This window comes from Clinocottus analis, unplaced genomic scaffold (assembly GCF_023055335.1).
Source record: "Clinocottus analis isolate CAN_PGR_092001 unplaced genomic scaffold, fCliAna1.0.p SCAF_1, whole genome shotgun sequence".
NCBI lineage: Eukaryota > Metazoa > Chordata > Actinopteri > Perciformes > Cottidae > Clinocottus > Clinocottus analis.
Window position 1 is genome coordinate 3299188 of NW_027175820.1, and position 13449 is coordinate 3312636.

Consider the following 13449-nt stretch of genomic DNA (forward strand, 5'->3'; position numbering starts at 1 on the left):
TGACAGTTGAAGAAGTTCCTAGAGTCCCTGTTTTCATCAGTGTATATATATATATATATATATATATATATATATATATATATATATATATATATAGACACTACTTTCTGAGAACAAAACCCACAAAAAGTTTTCACATTAAATATAAACATCATGTGCCTTTGTGTTCTGGTAATTTATTTGTTTGTTACAGCATAAACGCATGAATGCATTCCTCTCTCTGTGGACCTTGTGATTAAGAGGCATCCTAAAATAATGTCTTCAGTTGGCTTGCACTGCATCAGCAGGCACCGTGGCTTGATCTTAAATCACCGCGGGTACTCTGAGTGACTCCGTGAGGAATGGACGCTCCCCCTGCTGAGTCCACAGTTTGCTGATAGATTGTGCTGCTGCAGATGCTATTGAATTGGTCCTGATAGAGCATCTGAACGGTCCGAGGGAACATCGTAAGCCAAAAAAAGTGCGCTGAGGGGGGGTGAGTGGTGAGTGACCTTGGCGCCGAGCGCCCTCTTATTTCACGGTTATGATAAGAGGATTTTTTGTTGTTGTACCCCGTGTTCTTTTATTTCTTTCTTTCTTTTGACTACTGTCTCCGTCCCGCCACTCTGCTGTCATGTTCATTTCTTCTGCATGACAAACTTCAGGGTGGATGAACTCCATCCTCCTGATCTCTGTTGGAAAACCAGACCAAAAAAAAAAAACATACAGATTGGTGCGTAGCCCTTTAGCCATCACCGTATCCTTAAACCCTAACCCTATTTATTGTTTGAATTGTGCTCAGAGGTTGAAAATGTGGATTATATATTATTGTAGCCCTGATTTTTATATTTAATTTCATACATAACATGATTTTCTTTTGGTGGGGGGGTTATAACATGTTATTTTCGTGATTTGTACCTTCTAACCTGATATAAAAGGGTCCCCTTATCTTTTATTTTATTCCACATAAAACAAGAATAGCTGACGGTGGCGGTATAACTGAAGTATATTGGACAATTACGCCCTTTAAGAAACTACAAACCACCTTCTCGTCGCTTAATCCCTCCAAAGAAAAAGTCCGTACCACCGTAAGTGTCAAAAGACAGAGGCGTATGGTGTGGATTATAAAGGTCTCTGAGCATTTGTCCACAGTGATAACACCCTGAGTGTTCTTGTGTAGAACAGCAGCACAATACACGCTGCTGATGTGTGTAATAGAGCTCTCGCGTGGCAAGTGTTGCATTTTTAACCACCCTGAAGCCAGCTGAGTACACTCCAGCCATGCGTGAAGATACGGAGATAGATTACCTAAACTAAAACCATGACATGACGCGCACTGGTGGGTAATAAGTGCGATAACGACGGGTTTTGATTGACACTTAAGTCCCCCTGAAAGCCTCATCAGCAAAACATTTTAGGGGAGGGGAAGGGAGGTGTGTGTGTGTGTGTGATGGGGAGAGGAAGGGGGGGGGGTCGTCCTATACAATATTTTATAACGTTTTTTTCACTCGTATTTGTCACAAAAAAGTGATGACGTCCAGCGTTCATTGATAAAATAGCAAAACATTGTTTCAAATACACGAAGAGCGAACAGGTGTGTTCAGGTGAACAGGTGTGGCCCAACACGGGGTCACGTGGTGACGCTCAGGGCCTCCCCATGTACCCGAAAACTACCCGAAGCCCGTGGTAGTGGAGTCCTCTCTTCTCTTTCTTTTGCCCCTATACTCCTTAACCCAGTTAGAGAGAGGGTTACTTTATTCCATGTAGAATAAATGGCATATAGGCCCAAGTTAAAAAACTCAGCGGGGAACGACCATCATCCGAGACAAACTAGACAATGCAAGGCAAGTTTATTTGTGTAGCACATTTCAACGACAGGGCGGTTCAAAGTGCTTCACATAAAACCATTAAAAGCATCATAATGCAGAAGAAAACAAGATCTAAAAACAATTAAGAACATTCATTATTTAGACATAAAATAAGTGCAGTTAAAAAAATAAAATGCAGTAGCGAGATGCAGAATTTGTTTAAAATCCTTGAATCTGGTTCAATTAAAGGCAACAGCAAACAGAAAAGTCTTCAATCTGGATGTGAAAGAAGCTGAGGGTCTCAGCAGACCTGCAGCTTTCAGGGACCTTGTTCCAGATATGTGGAGCAGAAAAGCTGAACGCTGCATCTCCGGGTTTAGTTCTGACTCTCGGAACAGGAAGTAGACCCGTCCCAGACGACCTGAGGGGTCAGGTTGGTTCATGAAGTCACAAACGTACTTTAGTGCTTTAAAAACCAGCAGCAGGACTTTAAAGTCAATTCTTTGTTGGACAGGAAGCCAGAGCAAAGACCTCACAGCTGGACGGACTACTACCCCTCTCTCTCTCTCTCTCTCTCTCTCTCTCTCTCTCTCTCTCTCTCTCTCTCTCTGACATTTCAGTGAGACTTCTTCACAAGTACAGCTCAGCAGAATACAGGGCAATACGAAGGTACCACAATGGTCAGTGACAGACCATCATAACCATCCACCTGCCTGACCCCCCCCCCCCCCCCCCCCCTCCTCTCTCTCTCTCTCTCTCTCTCTCTCTCTCTCTCTCTCTCTCTCTCTCTCTCTCTCTCTCTCTTGGTCATTCTGAAAACACGTCACTCTCCTGTCAGCGAATCAGATCCGTCTCTCACTTCTAACTTGTTGTTCGACTGAGCATCTCGATCACTGTCTCTCAGTTTATGGTGAATTTCAGTTTTAGTGCAAATAAAATACTGGAAAACAGCAGAGTTGTGCGGCAAAGGAGGCCGGACTGACTGCTGTGTGTCCCAAAATAAGAAAACACATGAACTCTAGAATACTGATCTGGTCCAAGAGGAGTCTAGTGATGGCCTGTACCACGTATATTTATTCATCTGCAAAGCAGCCGGATCTATAAGATCCTCGATGAGATCAGTGAGGATGTGCTGTGTCACGTCACGCCAGTGGACGTGTCAGTGCGTGCCTCATGGGGAGTCAGTGTGTTCCGATGAAACGTTGCCATCTTTTCGGGAAAGCAATGATGAAGCTGAAAGTCTGCACAGGTGAAGAAGGGGGAGGAACAGACGAACAGACACGGAGAGAGAGAGAGAGAGAGAGAGAGAGAGAGAGAGAGAGAGAGAGAGAGAGAGAGAGAGAGAGAGAGAGAGAGAGAGAGAGAGAGAGAGAGAGAGAGAGAGAGAGAGAGAGAGAGAGAGAGAGAGCTTACGCCTCCCTCGTCGTGCTTTCGGTCCGTGGATGGGGAGGAGGAAGAGGAGGCGCGTCACAACACCGCTTTGAAGGACGCAGAGCTGCGGATCGGAACCGGGGCTGAGGAACCAAAAAATCCAGTCGGCACCGGTCCTGGGTGGAGACATCCCGGATGTAGGGGAGAAAGAAAAAAAAACGGCGTCCTTGTAGTTCTACGTCGGGCATCAGAAGCCGTCGCACACACACACACACACATACACACACACGCGCGCGCGCGTAGCCTACGTATTTAAATGTGATGTAGCCGAGACGCACTGGCTGGACAGGCGCTGAAGAGAGGTCGCTGACGGACTGCGCGTAATGCTGAGTGGACAGCAGTATTTCTCTCTGTGTATTCCAGCCGAGACGGCGCTATTGACAGGAGATTCGCGCACTCGTTCTGCAGTGCAGCTCGTCATTACAACCAGATGCTCTGCGCCGGACCGGACCCGTTCACTTTCATGCCGTCCAGCCCGACCGGAGCCTGAGCCCCGAAAAGGATGCAGGTGAAAAACCAGATCTGCACCGAGCGGAGCAGCACCGACGACCCGGAGCAGGATGACAGCGAGAAGAAGACCTCGTGTTTTTCCAACATCAAGATCTTCCTGGTGTCGGAATGCGCGCTCATGTTGGCACAGGGCACCGTGGGCGCCTATCTGGTGAGTTTCACCCCCCCCCCCCCCCCTCCTCCTCCTCCTCTCCCCCCTTCCTCCTCCCCTCCACCCCCAACACACACACACAGAACAGCCGCCGCGGACACAATGTTGGTCCGTCGGGATCGTCGCATCTCGGTGTGACTCGGGTAACATCGGGTTAACGCGGCGCCCTTCAAACCCGGCACAATCAGCCGGTGAGTAACGATGCGGTGCCGCCGCCGCCGATGCGGTTAATAATTATATTATTCTGATCACATTAGAATAATCACATCCTCCAGCAGCCACGGGACGCGGCGCTTTCCCTGATTGATGACTTGCTGCGTATTATCCATCAGGCCTATGCACCATCTGCATGACACGGAGCGCGTCACAGCGGCCAGGCTCCACGTTGTCGGTGGAGATTTAAAATAAATAAATAATTATATATATATATATATATATATATATATATATATATATATATATATATAATTTATATATTTATATATAAATAAATGCGTATAAGGATGGTCTGTTTGGAAACGCCGGTCAGGAGGTCCATCCGACGTGCCGGCTCTGCTCCCATCCTGCACCCGCCTGCCTCAGCAACACAAGGAGGCCTTTGACACTGGAGGAGATACAGGCCTGATGACGTGATCACCACAACAGAAGCAACAATAGCTTCTGTTGTCTTCACACTGCTGCATTCCCACCGACAGCTTGATGTGCTGTTTCATGCACGGATATCTTCAAAGTGACGGCAGACGACATGTGTTCAGGAGATGAACTGATGGGGTCAGACGAGTTTAGAAGCCAGGAGGAAATAAACATGTTTGTCATACATCTTCATTCACATGTACTGACATTGCCCCGAACACCAAACACCTTCAAAAACCCTGTTCCATAGCTCGAGATCGGGATGAATGGGTTTTAAAGTGCAATGTCAGCTGTTTACTGTGTGGCCGAAGCCGACCACAGCAGTCGTTATAATGTATCCGTGTGGTCTGCCTTCATTAGTCAGAGATGACCCGGCCACTTACTGTAAATCTGTATAAATATGAAAGATGCCTCTTAAATGCAGCATATTATCTGCCTGATCAGAAGACAAAGCCCCTGACAGGTGTCAGCACAGTCTTTATAGTATAATATTAATAATAGCACATGCACACTGGCGTGTTTCATTTCACTCTCCAACACTTGATGAAGAACTCATCTTCATACATAGTCACATCGGCGCAGTCTAGAAAGGCAGTTTAAAAAGAGGTAAGGTCAAAGGTTAGTTTCTTGGATCCCATCCGATCTAATTGTTATATTCGTGCAGCTTCGGACGATGAAAAAAAAGTAAAGCCTAAGTTGTATCAAACTGCAGAGATGTTGAAAATGGAAGGCATTGTTTAGAAAAGAGCGTAACTTGCCAAAATAAAAGTTCCTCCGTGATGTTTTGTGGAGACTGCAGCTTGGCAGGAACACAACTGAGCTGGTTTTAATGTGTTTTGCACCAGTCCCAAATTTAAGGTGCATAAGTGTTTACCTTGAAGACTGCAGTGGATCTTCCTCCTCTAAACCAGCATTCCAATACCAAAAGTGCACCTTTAGCAAATCCTGCTGCAGACAAAAGCACTGTGGAAGCACTGCCTATCCTCCCCTGTAGAAAATGTAGTTTGTCATCATCTTTCCCTGTCTCTTTTTTTAATTCTGCCTCATAGTTGGTTCACATTGTGCATTCATTCTCTGTTCTTTAGCTTCCAGTAGCAGAATGTTTTAGTTTTTTTTAAACAAATAAATCACAGTAACTTACAGTAACTTTGAAAGAGGACAATGTTACACTGACCGACGGCCATCACTGCAAATCAACCTCTGTACATCAAACTGGAACGGTGGAAGGATTTCTCTCAAGCTCGACAACGATGTGTATTTGTCAGAATCGTTGGCGTGGGACTGGACTAAAATGTTTAAATCTAAAAAGTGTCTGTTCTCCATCAGCTGCCGCCCTACGTAGCAGCTTCATACATGAATCTTCTCCGGCGGCAAAACTTCATTTTAATCCTGCTGTTTAGCCTCAGCGACATTTGGACTGTGATTTCTTAGCTTATAACATCAGGGAAGGATGAATTTGTAATAATTTTAAGTAAATAGTGGAGAACACTGATATTTTCAGCAGATTGAAGTCCTTTTAACTCGTAACCCTTCAAACCCTCACCCTAAACCCTAAACCTAGGACATCACCTTGGACTTTAGGAAGATACAGATTTGTGTCAGTATATTCTGACATTTAATTGAGAAAATAATTGGCAGATTGGGGGATACAAATAATTATGACGTCGCCCTCTTAAACTTTAACCCAGTTCCTTTCACAATAACCAGTTAAGAAGTTGTATTTAGCAGAATTGAGGGTATTAAGGAAGTAAACATTCCTCTACCTACAACAAAACATTATCCCAATTCCTCTCACCTTACCTAGCAACACCTAACATCAACAAGATCTAAAAAACCTATCTGAACTAATAATTTAACCAACACTAACCCTTACCAGTTGTTTTTTTTCAACCGGTTCATTTATATTTAATCCTGTATTCTGAATTGTTACATCACCACCAATACTGTCTGTTCGACAACATCTACAAAAAGAGGTGGCCGAGGCTTACAAAACAGTTTTCTTGATTTCTTTTACTCTGTATTTTATGTTGTCAATTCTAATCTGAAAAATTGGGGTGATGTTTCTGAGTATGATATTTCCTCTTAATGCTTTAACCAACCCGTAACAATATGACCAACTCTAACCTTGCTCCTCTCACCTTCATCTACCCAAGTTACTCGGACCAAACCGTTTGCAAAACACAGTACCAGAAAATGTAATAGGATTTACTACAGACATCTCCTAGTGGGCATAGAAGATCTATGGCGTGGGGAATTACTAAAGCACATTTGTCGGTCCATGCACTGTCATGGGTCTCTATTCAACTGCGAAGCCATCGGGCGACGTGGAGAGATTCATGAGTAAACCCATATAACCTTACCCTAAACCCTAACCCCGAATCCTAATCATTGTTTGAGTTGTGTTGAGAGGTTGTACATGGGGATTATACGTTATTCTAGCCCTGATTGTTATGTTTAATTTGATACCTAACATGTAGGACTCAATTAGGACTCAAAGTGCAGCGTCATAAGAGGGCATGGTTATTTCTCCTTCACTATAGTTATTGAGTAAGTTTAGGATACATTCTTCAACTGGACCCAAACATATAGACAGAAAACAATACGCCTGTGAATGTTAGCAAAGGAAGCAGCGTTTTGTCCCGGCCACCCAGACAAGTGAGCGAGCCTTAAACATTTCATTAAAACATGTGAACAGCGTCAAAGTGTCTGCTTGGTGCAAGTTAAGGTTTTCAAAATCCATGTTCCAACAGCGGAGTCCGCTGGATCACAAGCTTTTCAGAGAAAACTGCACGTTTCAGTTTAACGAGTGACCGCGTTAGCTAGTGACTCGCTAAAGTCACGGAGGTCTGAGCTTTCTCTTATGTTGCAGTCGCCATCTTTGGTGGTGTCGTCATTATTTGCGAACTGTAAAAAGGGATCTGAATCTCAGATTTGTTATCCTGTTGATCCATTGCTCCAGTGATTTTTCCAGCACAAAAGGTTACAACCTCTTAAAAGTTCGGATTTTAAGCTTTTGGGGCCGTTCCTGTATTGTTGGTCGAAAAAACCCCACTAAAGTCATTATCTTTGGTTTCAGGAAATTGTGACAGGCGCATGTTACAGTTTTTAAACATTTTATAGAAAAAACTGGTAATTGACATATTAATGGACAATGTAAAAGAATGGGTAGTTTTACAGGACAAACCGGATGAGCGATAGGCGTAATGTACACAATCGCTCTATTTTCAGCTGCATACTCATGGTTTAATTCTGCTTTTCATCCGGAATACCTTCAAGAGGTCTCGGGGCTCATACTGTACCTTCTGCTGTGGATGAATGATTAATACAAGTTTAAAATAACTCCCCACCAACCTTTTACCGTCAGTCCTGTAGATGATCCGGAGCACATTTGATGCAAGGAGCCACTTCATCACTTGCACACCCTGGAACACAGCTGGTACGACGTGTTTGTGTCCGCTTCATAATTAGAACAGCTGCGTGAGGTTTTCTTGCCTAAAGCCACACACATGCACACATTCCTTTTTTCTCCCCCTCTCAGGTTGGCATCAGGCTAGCCTCAGGGCTGTTTTGTGGGGAGGAGGAGGGTGATGATGAAGGTGTTGGAAGCAGAGCCTGCGCAGCTCAGCTACTGTGTGTCATAAACATGTTGCTGCTGTTGGTTGGAGAGGCAGATGGCCGGCATAAATGTTTAGCACAAACATTGAACTGTAACACAAAATATGTTGTAATTTATACCTCTGACAGATTTGGTACAGTTATTAATACTGTAGAAACTTTACTTTATTCATTTCTGAATATAAAATCATGTGTATAAAACCCGCATTGACAAAGTTAGTGGGTCAGCTGACATTGGAAATCTTAACTGGCTTTAAGACGACTAACACTGTCTCTCCCTCTCTCCCTCCTTCTTTCTCTCTCTCTCTCTCTCTCTTCCTCCACCAGGTGAGTGTTCTGACCACTCTGGAGAGACGCTTCAACCTCCAGAGTGCAGATGTGGGCGTCATCGCCAGCAGCTTTGAGATCGGCAACCTGGCCCTCATCCTGTTTGTCAGCTACTTCGGCGCCAAGGCCCACAGGCCCCGGCTGATTGGCTGCGGCGGGATCGTCATGGCGCTGGGGGCGCTGCTGTCGGCCCTGCCGGAGTTCCTGACCCACCAGTACGAGTACGAGGCCGGGGACTCGTGGCACGCCGAGGACGGCAGGGACATCTGCTCCAACAACTCCAGGTCAGAGAACCGAGACTCCGGGTTCAAATGTGGCAACAGAGCCAACACCAACATGATGTACCTGCTGCTGATCGGGGCCCAGGTTCTGCTGGGCATCGGAGCCACACCTGTCCAGCCCCTGGGAGTGTCCTACATCGACGACCACGTCCACAGGAAGGACTCCTCGCTGTATATAGGTGAGTGGCACCGAGCTAACGCACAACCGCAACACGCACTCTGATAGTGAAGTCTGTGTTTATGGCAGTTATTGTTTGCATTCGTCCATAATGTTCATTCTTTTCACACTGAATCCTCAACCTGAGCAGAGCACACACATCGCTCAGGAATTGCACAAAAATCGCTCAAAGATTTCTCAAAAAATGCCTGAAAATTGCATAAAAATCCCCTGAAAATCCCTCAAAAAATGCTTACAAATCAAAAGCCTTTTGCTCTGGAGCTTCCATCACTGCTTACTGAAATCACTGTGAACTCAGCCGCGATGAAACAGTTTAATGTCCCTTCCGGGTTAAAAGTAGAGTCAAACACCGTGAATGCACAATCATGATGTGATAAATATGTTGTGGATTCAGGAAAATGAGAAAATGATTTGGCCTGATGGCCTGTTGAGAATAGGATGGAGTTTGATACCACCTCTATGTGTGTACGCTGTATGAAGCTAGAGCCAGCAGGCAATTAGCCTCCTTTAGCTCAAGGACTAGAAGCTAGCATAGCTCCAGCATCTAACTCCTAAAAATAAATCCTAAATACAACTTGTGAAACCACAACTTGTCGTCTTTTCTTTTCTGTTCATGTAAAGATACATTTAATATGTCACATTTGAGAGGTGCAGGTAGAAGGATATATCTGTTTTTTTTTACTTTGGAGAGAGCGAGGCTTGCTGTTTCCCCGTTTCCATTCTTCATGCTAAGTTAAGCTCATCGCCTGCTGGCTTTAGCTCCACGTTTAGCGCACGGACACAAGGGGGGTATCGATTCCCTCATTTAAAAGTGAATTAGCAAAACGTTTAACTGTTCAACTATTTCTCTTAGGCCAACCTGAGGCGCCCAGTCGGCTCTAATATACTGTTATTGAAATCACTTCAATATCAGAGCTGGGTGGAAACGCCGGTAACAGCGGTAGTCTGTCCCTCCACACCAGAAGATGGAGTGTACGGCCGGAGCAAAATGTACAAGCAGAAGTTACTGTTGACTGTGACATAAAAAACAACCACAACACTGACCTTGGCTAGGCTAAACTTGACAACTACTACTTAGAAGAAGTCCGAGTAATAAAAAAAAAATGAAGAAGCAGGAAACAAAGGGCTCTGATCCCCAAAACAAAACCACATCGAACAACAGTTTGATTTTTCATGCTCTTACATTTGGTCTAACTTGGCATTCCAGTTGGCTGGAAGTCATAAGAAATCATATCAGTCTTGATAAGTTAGACGAATGAGAGAGAGAGAGAGAGAGAGAGAGAGAGAGAGAGAGAGAGAGAGAGAGAGAGAGAGAGAGAGAGAGAGAGAGAGAGAGAGAGAGAGAGAGAGAGCGCTGTGGTTGGGAGCTGAAGCTGTTTTAGGCTTTAGTTAACCTATAGAAACACAACCTATTTTTAGACCCTTTCCTTGATAATGTCATACCTAAAGCATCTCTGCAACCACAAGGGCTATTTGAATACTTTTGATGTTATAATAAAAGATTTTTTTCAAATATCTGTCTATTTGTTGCTCGTTAAGAGTAAATGAAGATGACACACGGAAAACAATAGTTTAAGGTCCACCTAGAAAAAAATCACTGTCAGGGTGATTATTTCTTTGAAATGATGCAGCTGTAATGTGAACATCCATATGTGAACATTCACATGTGAACATTCTCTCTGCAAAGGTTGACTTTGATAAAGTGAAGCAGAAGAAAGTTATAGAGGGTTTAGTACAGAGAACATTCAGGAGATGACTTTGCTTTGGGGCACATTTGCTCAGATCTGTAACATTTTAATTTTTTCATGTACCAAACCATATATTTCACTTACTTATTGTGTTCACTACATCTAAATCAAACAGTTTGGGGCTTTTTTTCTTCATAAAACGAGCTAGGATTTACAGTTTTATATAACAATCGCTTAGTTTTCTTAATTGTTTGGATGATTTAAGCCCATTTTGTCATCAGAAAAAGGGTCTAATCATGTAGGGATGAATAAGATTTCAACAACTCATGTGAAAATATTTAAACTGGAATGACCACACGGTGCTTAATCGTAGGGCCCTGACATAACTCTTCCTGTAATGACGCTGACCTTGACTGAGCCTTCACGCTACAGTCTCAGCCTCTAATGTGCTTCGTAATCACTGAGCCACAAAGCTGTGAGAGGAGCAGAAAAAAAAAGTAAAGAAAAAAACAGTTCCTCTTTGCAGGACCAGTGTGGATTAATATCTAAATGCCGAGGAGTGTACGAATCATATACCTGCATTCTTTAAAGCTGATTGCTGTGGCGTTATCGCAGTCGCTTGTCAAGCAGGAGCGTCCGGTAACGCGTCGTCTTCGTCCAACCACTCAGTTTACACACAGGAGATGATTTGAGATGACACATTCCTCGACAATCACAAACAGTCTCTGATTGGAGGGGATGCGGTCATTTAAATCAGTAGCGTGGTACACGGGAACAATCCACGCTCCTCTCCTCTCAGACACTCATCAAGACACATTCATCACGTGTAGTGAAGCTGACTCACAGGCGGAGGTTGTGTTTCAACGTGGATTCTTCATAGTTGTCCAAATTAATTAAAATAAGAACATCTATTTGATATTTTTGGGTGAAAAATACTGAAAGTTAGATCCTCAGGTCCAGCAACAAGCTTCTGTGATACTGCACTGCACAATATTGACTTGGTTTTGCACCCCCACCCCGTCCCCCCCGCGCTTCCCCTCCGATAATGAGTTGGGCCAGTGGAGGGAAATGACCCCGGCTATTAAACATGTTAGTTATGTGAGAGGGGACGCTTGAGTCCATCAATACTTGCGCTATTTTATGATCTTGTTGCAGATGTGTCACACGCATGCCGCTCAGTATTTAGTGGCTAATAAATGACATCGGTGTGACGTAACAAAAGGACTGCACATTTTAAGGTTGCGCAAGCGAAACATTCTGAACGTAAGATTACGAAGGAATATTTTAATTTGATCTATTTGCTTTTCTTTATCGCTGTGGTCGACAGGGGGACGTTGTCGGTCTGATCCGGTCCTTTCTCTCCACCCGGTGCCCCCGAGCGGAGCACTTTTATTCCCAAATTGGTTCGGCCGGTCTTCAGCGGTCAGCAGCAGAGAGGACTGCAGTTACACAAACCAAAGAGGTCGACGTAACACACATTACAGTCGGCCTGCCAAAGTTGCCAAGGCAACAGTACAGAGACAGGCATTCCAGTTCGCTTCGTAGCAGAAGAGCTCCAGCCGGGGAGACGGAGAGACAAAAAAAAAAACAGACTTATGACGAAAGTAGGGAATATAAATGTGAAAATATTTGTTGCGTATGCTATTTGCCAGTAATTCAATCTGGTAATTTGGAGTATTTTCGCTTGCAAATAAAATGCAACTGTGGCTGGTTAACAGCAAATCATTTGCAAGATTGTCCTGTCAGTGTGAAAGTACACTGCTTGATCTAAAAAGTTACCATTTAATTGTCCTCTCCTCCATTTTGGCAAATGGAGAGTATTTTGTTCTTGGGATCGTATTGGTAATTATCTTCCATTGTTATAGACTCTAAAATTCCACAATCATTCATCTCTTCTTATTGCAGTTCGCACTCAATTGCACATTTTACAGCTGAGTATGACATTCAATTATTGTCTGATAATGTACACCAGTAAAACCACCATCACATTAAAACCCCGAAGAGCTGATGCAGCAATAAGTCAAAGCTCAGCTGTAATTTATTTTATTGTGCAAGAGGTCTTGTGCTGTCCTGAAGCTTCTTCTTCTTCTTGTGGATTCATCAGTTTGCTCGTACGGGAGGATCAAAGGCACTCAAAACAAAATAAAGAAAACGCCAGCCTGCTCGGCTACCGTGTGGCTAGCTGCTCCTGCTCGCAGGCTTCTCTGTTCGTCCCTGGCTAGTTGCGGCGTCTCTGTTTGCGTTTCAGCGCGGACCTCTTGCAGGGTGAGAAGGCCCTGCGGTTTGTTCTGTGCACGCTTTGATCTGTACAGTCTCTGTCAGCAGCACTCGGAGTGGAAGAGATGAGGGAGGGAGGAGATATGAGGGAGGGATGGAGGGAGGAAGGGATGGACAGAGGATGGAGCAAACAGGGCGATCACAGCACCCTACCCCCCAGCTTGGCGAGAGGCCAACCCATACCAGATGCCGGTTGTTCGACACTACGCTTGATATTTCTTTGCATTTATTGATTTGTAATGTGATAACGGATTAGCACAACTACACATTCACCATGTCTCAAAATCCCTATTTGTTCCATTTGTAAAATAACTTCAACAGCATGTATTTTCTTCCTGCTTGTGCTTCTTCCAGTCTTCCAAAAGAAAATTGCATTTTAAATGAAGGTTAAGGTTCTTCTTTTTATGTGTGTGGCCTTACAGTCCTTACAGTAGATCTGTTTTGTAGATTGCACTTCCTGTTCTTTCCAGAGAAAGAGAAAAGTCCACTAAACATACAATACAGCTGAGGTTTATGGAAAATGTATTCGTTTCACAGATATGTGGTCCACTAGCTCAGTTGTGAACCAAGC

At 44.1% G+C, this 13449-nt stretch overlaps 1 protein-coding gene across 1 annotated transcript in view; it reads left to right on the forward strand.

Annotated features, from left to right (window-relative positions):
* The first annotated feature begins 3233 nt into the window (after positions 1-3233).
* The window catches only part of LOC137785580 (solute carrier organic anion transporter family member 3A1-like), a 29252-nt gene continuing 19036 nt past the window's right edge, over positions 3234-13449 (forward strand). The window contains exons 1-2 of the mRNA XM_068576945.1: positions 3234-3879; positions 8455-8914. Of these exons, the coding sequence (XP_068433046.1) occupies positions 3721-3879; positions 8455-8914 (619 nt within the window). The 5' untranslated portion in view covers positions 3234-3720. The remainder of the gene's footprint in view (positions 3880-8454; positions 8915-13449) is intronic.